This window comes from Bos grunniens, chromosome 23, assembly GCF_055505025.1.
Source record: "Bos grunniens cultivar Pamir isolate PY7600 chromosome 23, Bosgru_T2T1.0, whole genome shotgun sequence".
In the NCBI taxonomy this organism is placed as follows: Eukaryota; Metazoa; Chordata; class Mammalia; order Artiodactyla; family Bovidae; genus Bos; species Bos grunniens.
In genome coordinates, this window is record NC_141187.1 from 11249813 (window position 1) to 11274718 (window position 24906).

Genomic DNA, 24906 nt, shown 5'->3' on the forward strand with positions numbered 1-24906 from the left:
ACCCTCCTCCCACCTCCCTCCCTATCTCATCCCTCAGGGTCATCCCAGTGCACCAGCCCTGAGCACCCTGTCTCATTCATCAAACCTGGACTGACGATCTATTTCACATATAATAATATACATGACTCAATGCTATTCTCTCAAATCATCCCACCCTCGCCCTCTCCCACAGTGTCCAAAAGTCTGTTCTTTACATCTGTGTCTCTTTTGCTGTCTCGCATATAGGGTCATCATTATCATCTTTCTAAATTCCATATATATGTGTTAATATACTGTATTAGTGTTTTTCTTTCTGACTTTCTTTGCTCTGTATAATAGGCTCCGGTTTCATCCACCTCATCAGAACTGATTCAAAAGGATTCTTTTTAATACCTGAGTAATATTCCATTGTGTATATGTACCACAGCTTTCTTATCCATTCATCTGCCGATGGACATCTAGGTTGCTTCCATGTCCTGGCTATTTGAAACAGTGCTGCGATGAGCACTGGGATACACGTGTCTCTTTCAATTCTGGTTTCCTCGGTGTATATGCCCAGCAGTGGAATTGCTGGGTCATATGGGAATAACTTACTTCTATTAAAAATACATAGGCTACAACAAAAATGATAAGATGTCACTTTTGAGATTGGGTTGCAAGAAGACGGTGTTTTCTGTCTTCACTGCTCTCTGGCTCGCTCTCTCTCTTTCATTTAGGTCACCAGCTGCCAAAGTTGACCTCAAGGGTGTGCTACCTACACAGTCACAGAGTATCTTGGGCTTAGAAGGCTCCGTGCTTGAATTAATGCTCTACTCTGATCATCTTGAAAAATACTGGATAATTTTTGAACTAGGGAATCTGCATTTGCATCTTGCACTGGGCCTCACACATCAGTTGTTCCTGCCAGCAGCCATATAGAGACCGATATAGTGGAAAACCCAAACCTGCCAGCAAACATGAGTAGCCTGGAAGCTGATCCAGCAGCCTCAGTAGAGCCTTGAGATGAATGACAGTTTGACTGCAACCTTATGAGAGACCTTGAGCCAGAGGTATGGCAGGTTTGGGGTGATCTTTTAAAAAAAGTTATTTGCTATTACATGTGCTTTCTTTTGTGGTTATTGTACATTTATTTTTTAACAAACTTTGTGTTTACATCAAATGAAGTCCTCACATTAGTTGATACATCTCTTAAGTCTTTTGTAATTTATGGTTCCCCTTCCACATTTTTTCCCTAAGCAAGTCTCTATTGACTGCAAGTAACAGAAAACCAGTTCAAATCAGCTTGAGCAAAATAGGAAAAAAAATTTTGCTGAACAGCACGGTTTGCTGGATCCTAGTTCTCTGACCTGAGCTGGACCGGAGGCTCATGGCATTGAAAGCACTGAGTCCTAACCACTGGACCACCAGGGAATTTCCACAATAGTAAATATATTAAAAGAGGACAAAGGTCAGTTGGACCTCATCAGAGGCTGGAAGCAGAACTAAATAGCCATCAGGATCCAGGCAGCTGTTTCCCCATTCTCTTTGTCTACAGGCTTATAGTCTCCTGTTTTGTTCCCAGTTTGGGGGCCTCGATGAACAAGACTTCTATGTATATTCTTGTACATGACTCTAGGTGCATAAGTGGGTAAATTCCCTCGATACACCCTGAAGCATAACTGCTGGGGCATTTAACAGAATATGCGAAACTGTTTTCCAAATGGTTGTACAATTTACATTCCCACCAAAACTATGAAAATTCTCATTATTTACAATTTACATTCCCACCAAAACTATGAAAATTCTCATTATTTACATCTGTATTATCACACGATATTATCAGAATTTTTATTTCAGTGGGTATGAGCTAGTTAATTTCCACTTCCACTTCATTTATTACCAATAATGTTGGTCAATCTTATTGTGTAGTTTCTTATAGATTTGTAGGAATATATATACACACACACACACACACATACTTATATATATTATAGATTTAAGTCCTTTGTTAGGTATTCTATGGTTTGTTTTTCAATCTTCATTGTGTAATCTTTTTTTTTTTAAATTTTGGCTGCACTGGGTCTTTATTGCAGCCCCACAGCTTATAGGATCTTAGTTCCCCAACCAGGGATCAAACCCACGTCCCCTGCATTGGAAGGTGGATTCTTAACCACTGGACTATCAAGGAAGTCCCTATCATGTCTCTGAATAAATAGAAGTTCTTAAGTTTTATTTAACTTAAACTTGCAGTTATTTCCTTTTAGGCTAGTGCTTTTTGTGCCTTGTTTAAGAAACATTTTCTACCTCAGGTCCATAAAGATATCCTCCTCTATTATTCAAAAAAGTCTTTATAGTTTTGTCTTTCATATTTGGGTCTTTAATCTACCAGGAATAGATTTTTGTGTATGGGTGAGGTAGGGGTCTAAAAAATTGTTTTCATATAAATATTTAATTTATATGAAATATTCTGTTTCACATCATTTTTCAAAAGCCTGTTTCTATAGTGACACATCTGATACAAACCATGCAATGTATACATGTGTGACTCTTCTGTTCCGCTGCCCTAATTGTCCATTTCTACAATACCACACTGTTTAATTACTTTTTTTAGTAATTAGTAATATTTTGTAATAAATTTAATAGTCCCCATTTTATTGTGAAATATATACATAGAAAGTACATTAAAATAGATGTTGAGTTTAATAAATATCTATAAAACAAACACTGATGTTACCACCTACTCAGATCTTTCATCCCAACCCCATCCCTCCCCACAGAAGTATTTGTTATTTTGACTTTCATGATAAGAACTTCTTTACTTTTCTTTATAGTTTTACCACTACTGTACAAACCTCTAAACAATATAGTTTAGTTGGTCCCACTATTGAAGTTTATATTAGTGGGATTATAATTCATGCAATTTTTATTTCTGCTTATTTTTCTCATTATTATATATATAAGCATCTTCCATGTTGTCATGAGTTGCTTGAGAGCACTCCTGTTCCTTCTGTGTATTCCAATATATGTATATATGAATGCTTATTTATTCATTCTGCTTTTGATGGACATCACCTTAAACATTGTTACTTTATATTCAGTCTTGATAGCTGGAGATGCGAGTCCTCCTATGTCACACTTTAAAAGAACTTGCCTGTTCTTAGAAAATGTTATCTTTCAATTAATTTAGGTCCTTATTAATATTTCTCAGTAAAGTTGTACATTAATAATTTCTCTGTAGAGGTCTTGTACATCATTTCTTAGTTTCATTACAACTTATTTCATATTCACTATGCTTTGGTGAATGATATTAAAAATTTTTTTCCACATTTCATTTCTTGCAGGTATGGAAGAATATAATTGATTTTCATTTATACATCTTGTACCCAGCAACCTTGACAAAATCTTATTAATTATATCCATTTATCTGTAGATTTTTTTGAATTCTCTACATTAAAAAAATCATCTATGAATGATGAATTTTTTATTTCTTTGTAATTGCTATGTAATTTTTTACCCTTTATCTTGCTTGAATACACTGCCTCTATGTTGAAAAGCTCTGTTTACTCTTTTTAAGGCAATTTTTTAAAATTTAATTTTATTTGTGGCTGCACTGGGTCTTCATGCTGCCCATGGCTTTCTCTAGTTGGTGTGGGGGCTGCTCACTGTGGTGGCTTCTCCAGTTGTGGAGGACGGGCTCTAGGTGCCTGGGCTTCAGTAGTTGTGGCACACAGGCTTAGCTGCCCCATGGCACGCGGGATCTTCCAGGACCAGGGACTGAACCCCTTGTCCCCTGCTTTGCAGGCAGATGCTCAACCACTGGACCACAGGGAAGCCCACCCTATTTACTCTTTACAACCAACACGTGATATGAAGACTGGGTCTTTTGAAATGTAGGGTTTCAAATAACTCACCAATACAGGGAAGGTAAGAGAATTTCTTGGCAACAGCCGGAGAACTAAATTGTCTTAAGTCTTAGTTAAGGTTAGGCTGTGGAGAAATAGAGGGAAACCAAGTCTCTAAACTTTCCAAAACCTTAAAAATTTTTTAAATTTTGAACTAAGTTTAGACTTACAGAAAAGCTACAAAGATAATAGCGCATTTCCATACAATGGGAAAGAAGTACGTCAAGACTATATATTGTTATCATGTGGAATGCTGGGCTAGATGACTCACAAGCTGAAATCAAGATTGCTGGGAAAAATAACAACCTCAGATATGCAAGTGACATCACTTTAATGGCAGAAAGCAAAGAGCAATTAAAGAGCCTCTTGATGAAGGTAAAAGACTAGAGTGAAAAAGCTGGCTTAGTACTCAACATCCATAAAATGAAGATCATGGCATTTGGTCCCATCACTTCATGGCAAATAGATGGGGAGAAAGTGGAAACAGTGACAGATTTTATTTTCTTGGGCTCCAAAATCACTGCGGATGGTGACTGCAGCCATGAAATTAAAAAACGCTTGCTCCTTGGAAGAAAAGCTACGACAAACCTAGAGAGTGTATTAAAACGCAGAGACATCATTTTGCTGACAAAGGTCCGTCTAGCAAAGCTATGATTTTTCCAGTAGTCATGTATGGATGTGAGAGTTGGACCATAAAGAAAGCTCAGCGCTGAAGAACTGATGCTTTGGGACTGTGGTGTTAGAGAAGACTCTTGAGAGTCCCTTGGTCAGCGAGGAGCTCAAACCAGTCAATTCTAAAGGAAATCAATCCTGAATATTCATTGGAAAGACTGATGCTGAAGCTGAAACTCCAATACTTTGGCCACCTAATGCGAAGAGCCAACTCATTGGAAAAGACCCTGATGCTGGGAAAGATTGAGGGCAAGAGAAGAAGGGGGCAACAAAGGATAAGATGGTTGGATGGCATCATCGACTCAGTGGACATGAGTTTGAGGGAATTCTGGGAGATGGTGAAGGACTGGTGTGCTGCAGTCCATGGGGTTGCAAAGACTCAGACATGACTGAGCAACTGAACAACAGCAATATATGCCTTACCTAGATCCCTCTAATGTGAATACTATACATAATCATAGTATAATTGGTATCAGGAAATTAACATTAGAAAATAACTATTAATAAATACTTTACTTCAACTTCAACAGCTTTCCCCCTAATTTCCTTTTTCTGTTTCATAATTCCATCCAGAGTTCCCTATTTCATTTAGCTGTTATTTTTCCTTAATGCTAATATCTGTTATAGTTCCTCAGCTGTTACTTGTCTTTCTTGATTTTGTCACTTTGGAAGAGTATTGAGCTATTTTGCTAAATGCCCCTCAGTTTGGGGTTGGGCTTCCCTGGTAGCTAGGCTGGTAAAGAATCTGCCTGAAATGTTGGAGACCTGGGTTTGATCCCTGGGTTGGGAAGATCTCCTGGAGGAGGCCATGGCAACCCTCTCAGTATTCTTCCCTGGAGAATCCCTATGAACAGAGGAGCCTGGCGGGCTACAGTCCATGGGGTCCTAAAGAGTCGGACACGACTGAGAGACTAAGCACAGCACAGCACAGGCTCCTCATGACCATACCAAGGTTAAATGCTTTGGATGCGAACACTACAGAAATGATATTACGTCCTTCTTAGTGCATTATACCACAGAATTCATGATCTCCAAATGTCTTACTATTGGTGATGACAGTATTGATTACTTGGTAAAGGTGGTTGCTCCCAGGTTCTCTATTGTAATGTAGTGGAGGAGTTAAATATCTTGAGGAAGATATTTGGAACTATACAAGTCCTGGCTTCCCTGGTGGCTCAGATGGTAAAGAAGCTGCCTGCAATGCGGGAGACCTGCATTTGATCCCTGGGTTGGGAAGATCCCCTGGAGAAGAAATGGCAACCACTCCGGTATTCTGCCTGAAGAATCCCATGGACAGAGGAGCCTGGAGGGCTACAGTCCATGGCGTCGCACAGAGTCAGATACAACCGAGCAACTAACCCTTTCACTTTTCAAGTCCTGTTACATAGTTTGCCAACTTTTACCCACTGACTTTAACCTCTCTTAGTGGATTTTATCTCCAACAAGTATCACTGTAGTCTTTTACTCATGGTGATTTTCTATTTTCTTTTACATTTATAAATTGGGTTCTACTGTAAGGAAGAGCTAGCATGTTTCAAATAAGGTTTTCACTGTGCAGTATTTTTAAAGATTTTTTTAAAAATCTTGACTGAATTTGTTCCAGTATTGCTTCTGCTTGATGTTTAGATTTTTTGGCGGTGAGGCATGGGGATCTTAGCTCCCCAACCAGGGACTGAACTCACACTCCCTGCATTGGAAGGTGAAGTCTTAACCACTGGATGTCCAGGGAAGTCCCACTGTGCAGTACTTTTGTTTCACTTGAAGAAAATTATTGTTTGGTCCTACTTGTTTAAAGGCAAGTAAAACTTTTGAACTGTTTACACTACAAATTATTTCATTATTCATACTACTTAAAATAACACACAGTCCCTTAGTCAGCAAGAGTTGCTTGGATTTACTCATTCAGGATACTTCCCTGGTGGCTCAGACAGCAAAGCGTCTGCCTACAATGCTGGAGACGCAGGTTCAATTCCTGGGTCAGGAAGATCTCCTGGAGAAAGAAATGGTAACCCACTCCAGTATTCTTGCCTGGAAAATCCCATGGACCAAGAAGCCTGGTAGGCTACAGGCCATGGGGTTGCAAAGAGTCGGACACGACTTCACTTTCACTTTCACAGTTATGTAATCATTATTCAACAAATACCTTGAGTACCAATTATGTGCCAAATACTGTGCTAGATGTCAGGTATAGTTATACACCCTAATGTTACTCTTATTTTGGTATGAAATTATACTGATGACTTGGAAATTTAGCAGAGAAATGTCCTCAAACCTTGACCAAAGTGAAGGATCTTTGATAAGTGGGGTTCAGTAGTGGACTCACAGGTCAAGGTACAAGAGCTCAGGTCTCTCATTCCAGAACCACAGGAATGCTCTAAAGACGTTCTGATACTTTCCTGGAAGTGAATATACTTTTACAAATGGACCATTTTTGGTTTGTATCTGCCATATGGAAATTAAAAAAAAAAATACCTAATTACTTAGTTGGCTGCACCGAGTCTTAGTTTCGACACCTGGGATCTTTAGCTGTGACATGTAGAATCTAGTGTTCTGACCAGATATCAAACCTGGGCTCCCTAAATTGGTGGTCTTAGCCACTGGACTACATGAAGTCCCTGCCACATGGAAATTAATGTAATCCATAGTCTCCAAAATTTACAAATAGCTTGTGATGCTTAACAGCATCAAAACAAACAACCCACTTAAAAAATGGGCAGAAGACCTAAATAGACAGTTCTCCAAAGAACTACTGAAGTTCATGCACCCCAGAGCTCATACTCCACAACAAGGGAAGCTTGAGCACTGCAAGTAGAGAGCAGTCCCCACTCACCACAACTAGAGGACGCCCATGCACAGTGAGGAAGACCCAGTGCAGTCCCAAATAGATAAGTACACAAGTAATGCTTAACAAATGATTATATCAATAGAAATCTTCCTTAGAGGAATGTACTATAACATCCACTATACATAAAAAAAGAAATAGATCCACAAAAATACAGCTATCTGATCTCTGACAAAAGTGCAAAAACACTTCAGTCGACAGTAGTCTTTAAAGATGCAACAAAAAATAAAGCCTTGATCTAAACTTCACATCTTACATCATGATTAACTCAAAACAGATCGGTTCTAAAAGTAAACTGTAAAATGTAAGACTTTGAGAAGAAAACATAGAAGAAAATCTTTGTGACCTAATGTGATTAAGTGAAGAGTTTTTGTATATGACAGGAAAAACTCAATTCATAAACAGAAAAAAAAAATGAACGTCATCAAAATTAAAAGCCTTTGCTCTGTCAAATATATTGTCAAGAGAATGAAAAGATAAGCTACAGACTGAGAGAAAATATTTGAAAATCATATATCTAACAAAGGAATTATTCTCAGAATATAAAAAGAATTCTGAAAAACTAACAATAAGAAAAAAAAATCCAATTAAAAGATGAGCAAAAAACTTGAACAGGCACCTTGCCAAAGAGGATCTGAAGACACCAAATAAGAACATGAAAAGATGTTCAAGTTCATTAGCTATTGCTGCTGCTGCTGCTAAGTCGCTTCAGTCGTGTCTGACTCTGTGTGACCCCATAGACAGCAGCCCGCCAGGCTCCCCCGTCCCTGGGATTCTCCAGGCAAGAACACTGGAGTGGGTTGCCGCCTCCCTCTCCAATGCATGAAAGTGAAAATCGAAAAGCGAAAGTGAAGCCACTCAGTCGTGTCCGACTCGCAGCGACCCCAGGGACTGCAGCCTACCAGGCTCCTCTGTCCATGGGATTTTCCAGGCAAGAGTACTGCCACTAGAGAAACGCAAATTACAAACAAAATGAAGGACTCCCCTGGTGGTACAGTGGGTAAGTATCTACCTGCCATTGCAGGGGACACGGGTTTGATCCCTGGTCTGGGAAGAGTCTCCATGCTGTGGGCAACTAAGCCCATGCGCCACAACTTCTGAAGCCCACGCATCTTAGAGTCCATGCTTTGCAACAAGAGAAGTCACTGCTATGAGGAGCCCACCCACCGCAACCAGAGAGCAGTCCCCCTCACTGTAACTAGAGAAAGTCCATGCACAGCAACAAAGACCCAGCACAGCCAAAAATAATTAATTTAAAAATCTTTACTCTTTTAAAAAACAAAAATTGGCTACATCGGGCCTTAGTTGTGGTGTGCAGGCTCAGTAGTTAGAGCGTGTGGGCTTAGTCACTCCATGGCATGTGGGATCCCAGTTCCCTGATCAGGGATCGAACCCAAAATGCCTGCATTGCAAGGTAGATTCTTAACCACTGAACCACCAGGGAAGTCCCTAAAAAACCTTTAAATAAAAAAAAGGTGCAAGGGATCTCTATTTATTTTTTACAAATTAATGTGAACCTATAGTTACCTCAAAATAGAAAGTTTAATTTAAAGATATTTAATTTAAATATCAAGTGCTAACAAGGGTGTGGAGGAACTAGAATTCTCATATATTGCTGGTGGGAATATAAAATGGTAGGTTCAGCCACTCTGCATAAACAGTTTGGCAGTTTCTTGTAAAGTTAAACATATACTTCCCATATAACCAATAATATCACTCCTGGGGTATTTACCTTGGAGAAATGACAATTATGTTCACACAAAAACCTGTACGTGAGTGTTCACAGCAACTCTGCGATGGACCCAAACTGGAAACAAAATGTCCATCAATAAATGAATGGATAAGCAAACTGTGATATAGTCATATAATGGAATATTGTTCTTCAGTAAAAAGGAATAAACTATTGACGCACACAGCAGTTTGCATTGATTTCATAATGCTGAATTATGGATGTCATCCTTCAGAAGTTATATATTATATGAGTCCATATATACAACATTCTGAAAAAGACAGAGCTATGGTGATGGAGAAGAGATCGGTGGTTGCCAGGGGTCAGAGGTCAGCAGACAACATGACTAAGAAGTGACGGCACAAGAGAGTTTGGGGGCTGATGGAACTGCTACATAGCCTGGTGGTGGCAGTGGTTATACAAATTTATACCTGTGTTTTAATTCACAGAACTGTAAGAAATAAGTAAATTTTACTGTAAGATAATTATTTTAAAGGGATCCCTTTTCCCTACTAACAGCCCTTTTGCCAGAGTTGGATTTTAGCTACCATTGGCCCCTTTCACTTCATTTGTGCTTTACACAACCTGTATGATCACAAATTTCAGTCTTGCTTGGTTTGCCCCCACAAGAATAGAGAAATGGAAGTGTTTAAAGACTATGGAGGGAATTGTGAACTGAGTAAAGGAGGGGCTTCCCTGGTGGGTCAGCAGTAAAGAATCCGCCTGCAATATAGGAGCCACAGGAGAAGTGGGTTCGATCCCTGGATTGGGAAGATGCCCTGTAGGAAGGCAAGGCAACCCACTCCAGTATTCTTGTCTAGAGAATCCCACGGACAGAGGAGCCTGATGGGCTACAGTCCATAGCGTTCCAAAGAGTCGGACATGACAGAAGCAACTTAGCATTCACTGAGTAAAGCGTTAACACAAAATCCTCTTGCTGATAAAGCTGATCTTGGGTTAGCTTTCTAGCTGTTTCTTTGGAAACCTGACAATGGTGGAATGTCAACTGTGTCACCAAGCAACACGAGTTATGGTAAAAAGAACCCGGTTAGTATATTCTAGCTGGACCAAGGGTGAGTGAAAGATTAGTGTCTGGTGGGAAGCCCGAACTCGGAGCTTCTCAGAGCACAATGACACTTGCCACTGGACGTGTCACTATGGGACCCCTGGAGGCATCAGCTATGGGAACTACAAGAGGTGTTGGTTCCTACTTGGGAAACAGGACTTCTAAAGCCCAGATAGCTCCCCTACCTATCTAAGTGATCTTGTCTTATATCTGAACTGCCACTTGTAAGACCAAAGAGTGGGCCCCTGGACTGCTGTGTGTGACTTGCTAAAGAGAAGTTAGCATGCTGGGCTTCTTATTCTTCACCTTTCTAAGTAAAATCAATGCCAAGTGAGGTCTATTGGAGTCCTGTGAGTATGAAATGACTACTTAAGGAAAAAATGACTGTGAGCAGGCATTACAAGAATTCAGGGTTCTAAACTAAACTGAGACTTTTGGAACCACCCTCGAAGAGTTAGAAATTTGGCAGGTAAGGAAACAAATGGTAATGATGTGAACGGAAATCACTTTTTTTTTTTTCTATATATCTAGCACAAGTAACTTGTTTACTCTGGATAAGCGATATATTGTCTGTGGGTAAAAAGCCTTTGTATCTTTCTTACCTTGGGGAATTTGCACAAGGCCAACACTTATACCAGCAAGTAAGTCTCCAAGAAGCCAATCTTTGAATCGATAGAAACACATCCACTCTAGGAAGGGAAACACTGTAAGCAGGCATCTTCGGAACTTGTGCCATGAGCATCTGCGAGAAAGAACAGACTTAAGTTCTCCGAAGAAAAAGTCCACAGGACCAAGAAAAGCCACACCCAATACTTTCTTCTTCCCACACAACAGAGTTTTTTGTTAATACTACTGACATGTGGACATATTGGACTGGCTAAGTCTTTGTTGTGAGGCTGTCCTGTGCACTGTAGGATGTCTAGCAGCATCTCTGGTCTGTATCCATTAGATGCCACCAGCATCCCCTCCCCTAGTCTTAATAACCAAAAATGTCTCCAGGCACTGCCAAATATTCCCTGGGGGATGGTATCACCTCCAGTTGAGGATCACTGCCATACACGATAAGAACTAAGCCTTATAAGGGCTTCCCTGGTGGCACAGTGGTAAAGAATCTGCCTGCCAATGCAGGAAACATGGGTTCGATTTCTGGGTCAGAAAGATCGATGGGTCAGGAAGATCCCCTAGAGAAGGAAATGGCAACCCACTCCAGTATCCTTCCCTGGGAAATCCCATAGACAGAGGAACCTGGTGGGCAATAGTCCACTGGGTCACAAAAGAGTCAGACATGATTTAGCGACTCAGTTCAGTTCAGTTCAGTCGCTCAGTTGTGACTGACTCTTTGCGACCCCATGAATCACAGCACGCCAGCAAAAGCCTTGTAAGTCCGGTATACAAATCAGGTGTGCAGTTTTATAGAATGTTTGAAGAAAATTCAAGCTACCAAAATTTACTAGTAGAAAACTTGACTTTTATGGCTTTCTCTTGGTAAGGACAGTTTTCTGAGATGTGATATTGGTGGGTGGCAAGCAATTAACACATTCATATCATTCCTGTATACTAAAATTTTTACCAAGCATTAACTCTATATGGCTTTGACCTGTAATAAAGAATCTGCCAGTAATGCAGGTGCAAGAGACTCAGGTTTGGTCCATGGGTTGGAAAGATCCCCCAGAGAAGGCAACCCACTCCAGTATTCTTACCTGGAGAATTCCATGGACAGAGGAGCCTGTCAGGCTACAGTCCACGAGGTCGCAAAGAGTCAGACAGGACTGAGCGATTATCACTTTCACTTTCATGTAGAAATTTATGGAAAATATACAATATGGAGTCTTGTGCTTATGGCATTAGCCATGTAAAGAAAAGGCAATACAACAAGGCCTTATTATCTTTTAGCTCAGTGGATAACAACTAGAGGGCATTTTGTTTCCCAAGGGACACCTGGTAATGTCTGGAGACATTTTTGATTATCACAACTGGCATCTAGTGGATAGAGGCCAGGGATCAAACATCTCACAGTGTACAGGACAGCCCTCCATAAGAAGTTATTTTATGGTCCAAAATGCCAACGATCCCGAGATTAAGAAAACCTACTTTAACCTTTAGATCATCTAAAACAGCAGAATCACTGTAAATCAATCAGTTAATCAGTCAATCCATCAGTAAAACTAATACAGTTTTAAATTGCTTTTTGCTATTTATATCTCAGGATGGGCTGAAAACAAGGAGTATGGAGATTTTTCATGTATGAACTATAGCTGAATAACTGGGATTTGACCATAGCAACAAATGTAACTTTAGTGTATGCAGGGCTAAAATGTGTGCTCAGAAAAGAAGAAATTTCAACATGCTTGTCTCTCACAACGATGAGCATTACTGTCCCATAAGGAAGTTAAGGTCAAATAAGTGTAAATGTCTTTGCCAAGAAATAATATGTTTGGTCAGAACTGGGGCTAGAAACCAGATCTCCTGATTTTTAATCAGTGTTCTATCCACTCTGTTACCACTACAGTTCCTATTGACAGTGGTCAAATGCAAGACCATGGGTTTTCAGAGAATGTGCATTAGTAGGTGCTCAGTCACGTCCAACTCTTTGTGACCCCATGGACTGTAGCCCACCAGGCTGCTTTGTCTATGGGGTTCTCCAGTCAAGAATACTGGAGTGGGTTGCCATTTCCTACTACAGGGGATCTTCCTGACCCAGGGATCAAACCTGTGTCTCTTGCACCTCCTGCACTGGCAGGCAGATTCTTTACCACTGCGCCACCTGGAAACAGCCCCTGGAAAGAATCCCGTGTTGTGATTCTTATGAGAACCCCTGGGTGTTAGGCAGGTGTAGAGAGTGTGCTTTCCAATTATGGCCCTCTCTGTGGGTGGCGGGGGGAGCAGACCACGGCATTGGGACAATTTGTTTCGTATCTTGTCCAGGGTTCCTTCCTTTCCATGTGCCATTTGACTGAAGACCCGCCACTCTAGGGAGAGTCATCAGAACTGTTTAGCATGCCAGAAAAATAAAATGGACTTGGAATAATGAGGACCTAAGATGGATGGGAATCAAGGAAAGAGCTGGAGGAATAGAAATTGAAGTTGGTGGAGGAACAGTATAAGCACTTCAACACGAATCTAGGTCTTAGTTAAGGCATCTTAAAAGTGAGGGATGGTGAGAGTTGATGTGAAAGCACAAGGGAGCACTCTAAGAGAAAGAGTATTTCAGTTGCTAACCAAAAGGGAAAAAATGAAGGGAGAGGTGAAGTTTCTTGAAGAAAGGAAGAGATGAAGTTAAAGATTATAATTTTTTTTCTTTTTTTTTTACTATTTGCTAGCTGCTTTACAAATACTCTCTAATCCTCACAATCACCTTGTAAGGTAGGTGCTATTATCATCCCCATTTTATAGATGAGAATACTGAGGCTCAGTTGGGTTGGATAGCTTGCTTAAGGTCACACAGTTGGGAAGCAGCAGGACTGGGACTCAAAACCAGGCAATCTGGCTTCAGACCCTTGCTCTTAGCCACAGCGCTGGGCTACCTTTCAGGTTAAAATTCAGAAATAGACATAACCGTGTGCGTTAGAAGTAAGGAATAAGAACTGTTATAAAAGCCCATGGGAGGCAGTGCAGGTCAGATTTAAATGTCTAAGGATAGGCAGCTGGAGGAGAATAAGGCTGAAACTTCTTTGGTAGGGCCTGTTTATGATGAGGTATAAATTAGGAAAAGACTATGCTTTCACAGAGCAAAGCCAATGCGGCTCCCAAGTGCTCTCCTTGTCATATAACCTCTGACCCATCCTGGAGCAGAAAAAATGAGCATTGTGATACAGGACAGGAAGGGACATCCAAGACCACAACTTGCAAAAGGCAGGATATGGGCAAAGGAGGAGGCTCAGAGGGAGGAAGGTCTGCAATAGGGCTGCGTGGAGGCCTTCCTCTCTTGTCACCTGACACATGCCAACTGTGGGTGATGAAACCAAGGGATGACAGGGGCTAACAAATGTGCAGTGTGAGTGAGGACAGTCTGAGTAGTTAGGTTTAATATAATGATGCAGGTCACAAGGGGTTTTTATCCTGATGTCTGTAGTGACCAAGGGGTCTCTAGAGAAAATCTGGGGGGTAAGTGACTTTAGGAAAAATGGTATCTTTATTTTCACTAACCTCCTAACTGAAATGCAGTATTTCCTTCAGTTATGAATGTTGACAACAAACCACAGTTGTTATCAGCAGAGTTTTGACTTTGTCACCAACAGAGTCACAAATATTTTCACATTACAGTAAAACTGCTGCAGATATCTTAAGATATAATTTATACTCATCATTACTTAGAAATTACAGTTATTAGACCCACAATTATTAAATATCATGATTTTTGTATTTTTTTATATGTTGATAACTATACTTCAATATAACTGGTTTCCTTCATAATGGTATGTATTTTATGCATTTTTAAATATTTTGGCCAAGAGCACTTAATGGGGAAAGAATGGACTCATCAACATATAGTGCTGGGAAAATGAGATAGCCATTTGGGGAAAGATGAAGTCAGACTCTTACTTTATATCGCTTACAAAGTTTACTCGGAATGCATCAAAGATCTAAATTTAAGAACTAAAACTATAAAACTCTTAGAAGAAAACATAGGGGAAAATCTTCATTATCTTGGATTTCACAATAGTTTCTTAAATAAGACACTGAAGTCACAAGCAAGAAAAGAAAAAAATAGATTAAATCTAATTTCATTAAAATTAAAACTGTTGTACACCAAAAGACACTATCAACAGGCAACCCACAGAATGGGAGGAAATATTTGCAAATCACATATCTGATAAGGGTTTAGTATCCAGAATAAATAAAGAAGTCCTACAATTCAACAACAAAAAGGAAAAAAAATCTAGTTTCTAAAAGGGTAAAGGAATAGACATTTCTCCCAAAAAGATATATAAGAGACCAATAAGCACATGAAAAGAGGCTCATCATATTTAGTTATTAGGGAAATGCAAAAAAAAAAACAAAAAACACCCTACAATGTGACACCATTTTACATCTACTAGTATGGCTATAACAATAATTTTTTAAAAAGGAAAATAACAATTATTAGAGAGGATTTGAAGAAATTGGAATACTTGCTAATGCTAATGTGGTGCAGCAACTGTGAAAAAAATTTTCTCAAAAAATTAAACGTAAAATTACCATTTGATCCAACAATTCCCCTCTCAGGTGTATACCTAGAAAAATTACAAGCAGGGAATAAAACAGATACTCCTATGCCTAATACTCATGGTGGGATTATTCACGACAGCCCAAAAGTGGAAACAATCCAAGTGTCCATTAACAGGTGAATGGGTAAACAAAACAAGGTCTATACTTACAATGGAATATCATCAGCCATAAAACGAAGTACTGATCCATGCTACAATATCATGCTAAGTGAAATAAACCACACGTGGAAGACAAATATTGTATGACTCCACTTAAATGAAATATCTATAATAGGCAATTCAGAGAGACAGAAAGTAGAAGAGAGGTTAGCAGAGACTGGAGGTGGGGGCATGGGGAGTTATTGCCTAACAGGTACAAAATGTCTGTTTGCAGTGATGAAAAAGTTTTGGAAATAGCGGTAATGGTTGCACAACATCATGAATGTCATTAATACTGCTGATTTGTACACTTTAAAATGGTTAAAATGACCAACTTTATGTTGTATATATGTTACCACAATAAAAAATGTTAAAAAAAATTATTCTGAAAAGAGGTGCATTAGGTCTGATAGATAGCCAAAAGGTTCAAACACAAAAACAGGTTAGAAGCCCCTGAACTATAGAACTTACATAGTTGTTCTTGCATCATTCATTAGTCCACCATGGTTGCTTTTTGTTGTTATTGTTAGGAGACTGGCAATGGTGGTTAATCAAACAATGTATTTTTAAATATCATCCCTGGATGCTGTGGTGGACAACTAAGGTCTTTATGCCGAGTTTACAATCAAGAAGGTGATACAAGAGACTTCCCTGGTGGTCCAGTGGTTAAGAATCGGCCTGCCGATGCTGGGACACGGGATTGATCCCTGGTGGGGACAGATTCCACATGCCTCGGAGCAGCTGAATCCATGCACCACAACTACTGAGCCCAAGGACCGTAGAGCCTGTGCTCCACACCAAGAGAAGCCACCGCAGTGAGAAGCCCACGGGCCGCAACCAGAGAGCAGTCCCCACTGGCCGCAACTAGAGGAAGCCCTTGTGCACTGACAAATATTCGGCACGGCCATAAACAAGATATTAAATAAAAATTTCAAAAGAAGGCGATAGAGGACAAACCACACACAAAAATAAACCCACAAAAAACAACTGAAGAGAAATTATGCTAGGGGTTCTGATGACAGGAATTCAGAAGAGGAAAACAGAAGCAGGCACCAAAGGCAGCAAGTAGTTTTGGGGCTGCCAGCGTGGCCGCGGCTGAATGACCGCACACACCCACCTGCACTGCACATGGTGACTGACGGTGCTGATGTCGATGTCCACGTTCCCAGAGGAGGCGGCCTTCTTTCTGTGTTCCTGTTGAAAGTTTTCCTCATTGTACACGTCTCGCTTCACATCATATGTGAAAGAACTTTGCCTGTACCTAGAGGCAAAACTCTGGAAGCTCCTGTCTGGCTGCATTGTTCCTGGAAGAGTGGAAAGAAATTGAACAAATGACATTAAAAAAAAAAAAATCTAGATCCTTGACACGTTTTTATGGAGATAAAATTTCCATATAATGGTAGCATATCTACAAAACGTGGGAAAGAATCCACAGGCAATGCAGGAGACACAGGAGACGCAAGTTCCATCCCTGTCTTGGGAAAATGCCCTGGAGGAGGCATCTGAACCCCCTCCAGTATTCTTGCCTGGAAAATCTCATGGACAGAGAAGCCTGGTGGGCTATAGTCCATGGGGTCACAAAGAGTCGGACCCGACTGAGTGACTAAGTGTACCTACATAATGCATCACAATTTTAGAAAACTTTCTCATTTAGTGTATAATTTTATACCTAAAACAACCCTATAAAAAAAAGCAGGTGTACAATGTATGGCGAAAACCACTACAATATTGTAAAGTAATTAGCCTCCAATTAAAATAAATAAATTAAAAAAAAAAAACAAACCAGGTGTATACTCTCATTTTCCAAATGGAGAAACCAAAGCTTGAAAGTATAAACAGCTTTAGCTGTTGAATATTTAGTCAGGACTAGAACCCAAATGTCTGGCTAGAAAGCCTAGTTTTCTTCATATGTTGTTCTGCTGCAGGGAAAAGATTAAGAGGCAAAAGTATAACCACTAATTTTCATTGAAAATGCTAAAGGTTAAGGGATCAACATGGGGTTTTCTAACTCCCTTCTTATCTAAATAGCATCCATCATTATCCCTTTATCTTTTCCTTTTCTTCACCAAACTTAATAGTGCCTGACTCAGTATTTGTCTGTTTGTTCACTGTCTGTTTCCCACACTAAAATATAATTCCAAGAGGCAGGACTTTGTTCCAGGCCCAAATACTGTGTGACATTTAGTAGGCCCTCAACGAATATTTTTTGAATGATGGTCAAGTATCTAGTTAGTGGCATTATAACACAGCAGAAAAAGCATGGCACAGGATATCAGGATTCTGGAGTTCTAACTCTGGATTTTTCTTTTTTTTAAAACAACTGGGGGCAAGTTTCTTAGAAACTGAGTTTCAGTTTCCCTGTCCGTAAAATGACATGGTTTGACCGTATGATCTCTAAGGGTCATGAAAAGTGAAAGACAGTGAAGTCGCTCAGTCATGTCCAACTCTCTGCAACCCCATGGGCCGTAGCCTACCCGGCTCCTCTGTCCATGGGATTTTTCAGGCAAGAGCACTGGAGTGGGTAGCCATTTTCTTCTCCAGGAGATCTTCTTGACCCAGGGATCAAACCGAGATCTCCCTCACTGCAGGCAGACGCTTCACTGTCTGAGCCACCAGAGAAGCCTCCTAAGGGTTATATCAAACCTTAAAAATATGTATTATTATCTTGCTCTTTTAAAAAGAATTAGAAGAAAGAGTTAATGAGGATGGATATAGTTCCATCTCTTGGAGAAAGTGTAACTGTTCTTGATCATCTGTGTTTTTGAATAATAAAAAGGGCACACAGCTAATATTCTTCCACATAAATGTAAACAAGTAGATCTATATTTATCATCAACATCACGTACAACACTCATAGAGCACTTAATATATACCAAGCATTGCACTAGACTTTTTCATGAGTTATTTCTTTTAATTCCCACAACAATCCTAATACTACTTTTGAAAGTGAAAGTGAAAGTCACTCAGTCGTGTCTGACTCTTTGCGACCCCATGGACTATACAGTCCCTGGAATTCTCCAGGCTAGAATACTGGAGTGGGTAGCTGTTCCCTTCTCCAGGGGCTCTTCCCAACTCAGGGACTGAACTCAGGTCTCTGGCATCGCAGGTGGATTCTTTACCAGCTGAGCCACCAGGGAAGCCCAAGAATACAGGTGATAAAACTGAGGTTTTGGAAATGTTAGGTAACTCAGCCATAGTTATATAATGTATTTTTACTCTCAGAACAGGGTAGCAGGCATGTACTATATAACACTATAAACCAATGATCACAAATCCAATAAAGAAGTGAGAGTATAGTTAGGGAATACAGAAGGGGATGGAAGAGCTGCTTTACAATGTATTACTTGAGAGAATTAGTACTCTGTGTCTTCCAGAAAAAAACAGAACTATACACTAAAACGTAAGCAACATTTTTGCCTTTCTTTACCCCACCCATAGGAATACTGATCCATCCTTCCTTACTTTTCCTATGTAATCTTACAATAAACTTCCATGACTAGAATCTATCTGTTCCTAGCAACTAAAAGAGCCTAATTAACCTGCTTATTACACTGAGATTATAAAAACTGCCATCCTGGGACTTTCCTCGTGGTCCAGTGGTAAAGAATCCTCCTGACAGCACTATTTACAATAGCTAGGACATGGAAGCAACCTAGATGCCCATCGATGGATAAGTGGATAAAGCAGTGGTGGTGCATATACACAATGGAATATCACTCAGCTATAAAAAAGGAACACATTCAAGTCAGTTCTAATGAGGTGGATGAACCCAGAGCCTATTATACAGAGTGAAGTAGGTCAGAAAAAGAAAGACAAATACTATATATATTAATGAAAATACATGGAATCTAGAAAGATGGTTCTGATGATACTATTTGCAGGGCAGCAAAGGAGACACAGACATAAATGACAAACTTTTGGACCCAGTCGGGGAAGGAGAGGGTGGGATGATTTGAGTGAGTAGCACTGAAACATATACATTACCATATGTAAAACAGATAGCCGGTGGGCATTTGCTGTGTGACCCAGGGAACCCAAAGCTGGTGCTCTGTGACAGCCTAGAGGGGTGGGATGGGGAAGGAGGTTCAAGAGAGAGGGAATATATGTCTACCTGTGGCTGATTCATGTTGATGTGTGGCAGAGACCATCATGATACAGTGGAGTAATTATCCTCCAATTAAAAATAAAATAAAATTTAAAAAGAATCCATCTGCCAATGCAGGGGACATGGGTTCCATCCCTGGTCCAGGAAGATTCCACACGCCGTGGGGCAGCTGGGCCTGTGCACCACCGCTATTGAGCCTGCACGCCCTAGACCCTGTGCTTTGCAAAAAGAGAAGCGACCACAGTGAGAAGCCCGTGCACCATAACTAGAGAGCAGCCCCTGCTCGCCTCAACTAGAGCAAGCCCATGGGTGGCAACGAAGACCCAGTGTAGCCAATAAATCAATAAAAATAAAATGTAAAAAAACTGCCATCCTGGGTTAGATGGAGAGTCTAGAATTCAGCACTTTGTTTCTGAAATGCCACGAAGCAGGCAGGAAGCAGGCAACATATGGACAAGCATAATGGAAGCAGTGGGCCAGGGAAAGGTGGCTGCAGCCACTCCGTTCTAACAATTATTGTCATGGGGGATATGGGGCTCAGGATGGCCAGATCTGATCTTTCCCCAGGGAAGCCATAATTCCAGATTTTTATGTGACATCTTCTGACTTTGAAACGTTGTCAATCACCTTACCTATTTTTAAAAACACAGTCTGTATCTAACAAAACACCTCTGCAGGCCAGATTCGGTCTGACCCAGCAGTATGTGACCTCTGATCCAGAGCCTTGTTTAAAAAAAACAAAATATTCTCATCTCCTCCCATCACAAATTATAACTTATCCCTCAAGAATTTCTCCCTCTTTCAAAGCTAAAGCATTTATTTTTTCTGTTGTCACACCCTTGGGAGGTATTATATCTCATCAATTGACTTATGGAAGGAAGCATTTCTTATTATTGTCTTCAACCTACATCAGTTATATTTCAAAAGGTAGCCATGTTCTACTAGACTAGGATTTGGTAAGTTTGCCTGCTATAATTTTCACAATCTTATAAATTTCTACCACATACAGTCTTGGCCTTCATTTATTTCTGACTGAAGAATGCTTTTCCACCTGTGGCCAATTAATTTATGGTTGTTGCTATTTAGTTGTCAAGTCAAGTCTGACTCTTTTGTGACCCCATGTACTATAGCCCACTGGAATTTTTTTCATAGTCCATGGAATTTTTCCAGGTAAGAATACTGGAGTGGGTTGCCATTTCCTTCTCCAGGGGATCTTCCCGATCCAGGGATCAAACCCGCGTCTCTGCACTGGCAGGTGGATTCTTTACCACTGAACCACCAGGGAGGCCCTGGTCAATTAACTTAGTGTTCCACAAACATTTGCTGAATGCTAAGTGCTCAAAGGATACAAAAGGACAAAGACTCTTGAATTTAGTAGAATAAAAATACCAAAATATGGTGTTATCAGAATTTAGAGGTGTGAAAGGCAGAAATTAACATGTATTGCTGGCCGGCCATAGCCAGTTTCTTCACACACATAGTCTCAAAAGATAGATATTTATTTTCCTGATAATAATTATCCTCATTTTACTGGTGACTTTAGTGAGTTCCTCAGGCATACAACCATTAAACAGCAGAGCCAGAATCTGAACCCTGTCTTTTTGATTCTAAAACAGATGCCACATCTAATGCCACATGATGTCCTATAGAATGAGATTGATAACCCCAGCTAGGTGAAGGCCTCCCTGGGGAGATATGGCTAAACTGCTCTGGCTAAACTGGAGGCAGGTAAGAGAATAAGGTATTTCAGGAAGAGAACAGGATAAAATTACAGAGATAATATAAGGCAACTCATTCAACAGGTCTAAGTAAAGGCAGTGTCAAACCCAAAAGGTTGAGGCCTATTTCTGGAGTGTCCTGAATGCTGGGTTGAACCTGGACTTTTCAGCAATCTAAAATGTTCAAGAAGCAGTAGTAACATGCACAGACGTGCTTTGGGAAGAATCATGTCAATGGTAGAGTCTAGAGCTGTGCTGACCAGTACAGCAGTCACTGCTACCTGCGAAAACTTAAATTTAACTTAATTAAAATAAAATGAGGGAATTCCTTGGCAGTCCAGTGGTTAGGACTCAGCTGTTTCACTGCTGTAGCCCCAGATTCAATTCCTGGTCAGGAAAACTTGTGGCAATGCCTCACGCTCTGTGGCATGGCCAATTCCTTAGTCACAATAGCCACATTTCAAGGGCTCAATAGCCATGTGTGGTAGGGACTAGCAACTAGACAGGGCAGGTATTAAACACATCTATCCTCACAGAAAGTTCTACTGAACAGCACTGGAGACAGGAGAGACTGAGGCAAAAAGACCCATCAGAGCCCTTTACTATTATGGTAGTCTGACTGAGAGGCAATCAAGTCACAACTCAGGGACCACAGTCTGAGTGGCTAGGAGGGGCAGGTGGAAAGCTGTCTTCAAAGGGCTTATCATATAACTGGCTAAAGGCAGCAAGGGAAAACATTTTTCAGTTATTGTTTCGTTTCCACTAGTCATCTCTGGAATTTCTTCAGTTCCACTAGTCTTTCTTGACTTCACAGAAAACCCACTGGCTTGTTTTCTTCACTAACACGACCCTTCTCTTTAAGGTATGATGATCAGAAGCCATTACGGACAAGTGGCAGATGCACGTTAACGTGGAGAAGATGATGCATTTCAGAAGAAGGTCATCGAAGATGGGATAACAACCCTTCAGCTGAGACACAACACAAGAGGGACTGTCTCTTACTGATTCCTAAAATTCCCTAATACTTCCTGCCATCAGACAAAACATTCAGGTGCGTGGGCCATGATCTGAACAAGTTAAGGTTTCATTTTCATATTCTACAAATGTGACATAATTTGGGGCATCTGGATTCACTACTAATTAATAGAAATTAATCTCTGTAGCCCATACTTGGTCTTACAAACAATAGTATCATCTGGGAACTTGTTGGAAATGCTAATTCTTAGGCCCCACCTAACAAAACACAATTAATCAGAAACTCTGAGGATGGCCCAGCAGTCTGTTTTAAGAAGCCCTCCAGATGATTCTGGTACACAGTGAAGTATGAAGACCACTGTAAATGTAGCTAATTATCTTTATTCAGTTGGACAATCAGGATTAAATTTGGGGCACTGTTAATATACTTTTGACCTAGCTCCTTCATCCCCATACTACCCCTATCCATCCAGCCATCCACTGATTCTTTTACATAAGGTGCTAAAAGTATTTTAAAAGCCAAGAGTTAAATATTTAAATACAACCCAATTCAACCCAATTTTCTATTACCCCAATTGATGTGAAATCCTGAAACTTAGCTTCAAGATTATCCTTTCATATGGTCAACTTTCACGTGTTCTCTATAATCGTGGGAAAGTAAAATTCACTTTCAGAATTTCAAAATAAATATTTGTAATTCCATCAGGAAAAAACAGGCCTTTGCCCATTCTAACTACGCTTTTATGGTGGAATGTATGTGAAAAAGAAAGTCATGAGCAAAGGGCATTGCTTTCAGTACCTTTCCGTCACTTGGTCTAGTGGCTGGGGATGAATGATCAGAGGACAGCCCTCAAGGAGCTGACCATCCAACACACAAACAACTGCCTTTAATGCGACCTGGTGAGAGTATTACCAATGGGCTGGTTGGAGAGAAATTCATTGTTGGGGTGGGGATGTTGGAGAAGGGGTTGCTGCGATCCATCAACAGAACCTGAAAGGAACAGAAAGGGCTACGAGAGGCGGGAGTGGGGGCTCAGTTATAAGGAACAACAACAGCAGCTACTGCTGCTGCTGCTGATGTCTCTTCAGTCGTGTCCGACTCTGTGCGACCCCATAGACGGCAGCCCACCAGGCTCCCCCGTCCCTGGGATTCTCCAGGCAAGAACACTGGAGTGGGTTGCCATTTCCCTCTCCAATGCATGAAAGTGAAAAGTGAAAGTGAAGTCTCTCAGTCGTGTCCGACTCTTCGCGACCCCATGGACTGCAGCCTACCAGGCTCCTCAGTCCATGGGATTATTCCAGGCAAGAGTACTGGAGTGGGTTGCCACTGCCTTCTCCGAAGAACAGCAGCAGTGAGGTCTAAAAAGCAGAAGGCGCGCAACTGGGCAGTCAAGCCTCGGGAGGAGGAGGATGGCAGCGGGGTGTGTTGATCAGGGGGAGACTCCGGCAGCAGACCAGTTCTGGGGCTTATGGCGACTCAAACCAACGAGTGTGGAAGGAGTCAGCCTGCCAAACGCACGCGCCGTCTTTCCTCATGGATTTTCAAAAGCAGGGACCGCACGAAGAGAAAGCTCCCAGGGACGACCGTCATTCATTCATTCCGCAAACGCTGACTGAGTGCCCTCGACGAGCTTGACCCTGCGGTGACAGTGGCCCGGGGACTTCCGAGTGTAACGCGGGGGTGGGGGGGAGTGGTCCCCGCCCCCAACGCCGGAGCCCGGGCCCCGCCGCCGCCACCACCTGCAGCCCCGGCCCCGGGCGGCTCCCCGGGTCCCTAGGCTCACCTGGTTCCCGGGTTACGGCGGGAGGTCGGACGCTGGAGCCGGAGGCAGCTCCGGCCGGACGGGCGGCGCTGTGGACGCGGACGCCGGCGGTTCCCGAGCCGTTGCGGTCGAACCCGCCGGACTCCTTGATGCCAGGCCTCGCGCGCCGCACTTGGCGTAAGTGATTCACTCTGTCTCCCGACGACTCTTGGGAACAGAAGACGCGGGAGGAAACTGGAGGCTAAGAGGGTCGCCGATATCTCCAACCCCGACTGAAGGACGCTGTCCTGCCCAGCTCCTTCCCCAAGACCCCTTAACCTCCTTCTGAAGCTCAGTCCCTGTCACTGTCTCTCCCTGCGCCTTGCATGCCCTCTTTGCCCAGTTGCAGTTTTCCACTTGCTTGATTACTGTAGTAATGTCTAATATATTATTCACTTTACCTATGGCTTTAAAAAATATATTTACGTCTTTATTTAGCTGCATCAGGATTTAGTTGCAGCACGTGGACCTTCCATCTTCCTAGCTGCAAGTGGGATCTAGTTCCGCGACCAGGATCAACCCAGGCGCTCTGCTTCAGGAGCATGGAGTCTGAGCCACTGGACCAACAGGAAGTCCCTACCTATACCTTTTTGTAATCTGTCTCATCCCCAGAAGGGCAGGGATTTTTATGTCTTGCTTTAATTGCTGTATCATTGGTGCCAAAGCAATGTGGTAGATCTAGTAAGTGCTCAATAAATTTGTGTTGAAGAATTGAATGATTGCGCCACTATTCACTGTAGGCTCCACCTAGGCAGCCGCTATCTGCCTTTTAACCAACTTTCCATTAGAAGT

General features: G+C 41.4%; 1 protein-coding gene and 1 long non-coding RNA gene across 2 annotated transcripts in view; one reads left to right on the plus strand and one right to left on the minus strand.

The window, feature by feature from the left end:
* Positions 1-24196, minus strand: part of SLC26A8 (solute carrier family 26 member 8) — an 88670-nt gene extending 64474 nt beyond the window's left edge. Inside the window, exons 1-3 of the mRNA XM_086371357.1 lie at positions 24097-24196; positions 16632-16818; positions 10772-10911 (exon numbers count right to left, since the gene is read on the minus strand). Of these exons, the coding sequence (XP_086227483.1) occupies positions 10772-10911; positions 16632-16813 (322 nt within the window). The 5' untranslated portion in view covers positions 16814-16818; positions 24097-24196. The remainder of the gene's footprint in view (positions 1-10771; positions 10912-16631; positions 16819-24096) is intronic.
* LOC147346670 (uncharacterized) lies at positions 23964-24830 on the plus strand. Its single transcript, XR_015153088.1, has 2 exons — positions 23964-24252; positions 24553-24830. It is a non-coding gene; the product is annotated as an uncharacterized LOC147346670 (long non-coding RNA).
* The last annotated feature ends 76 nt before the right edge of the window (positions 24831-24906 follow it).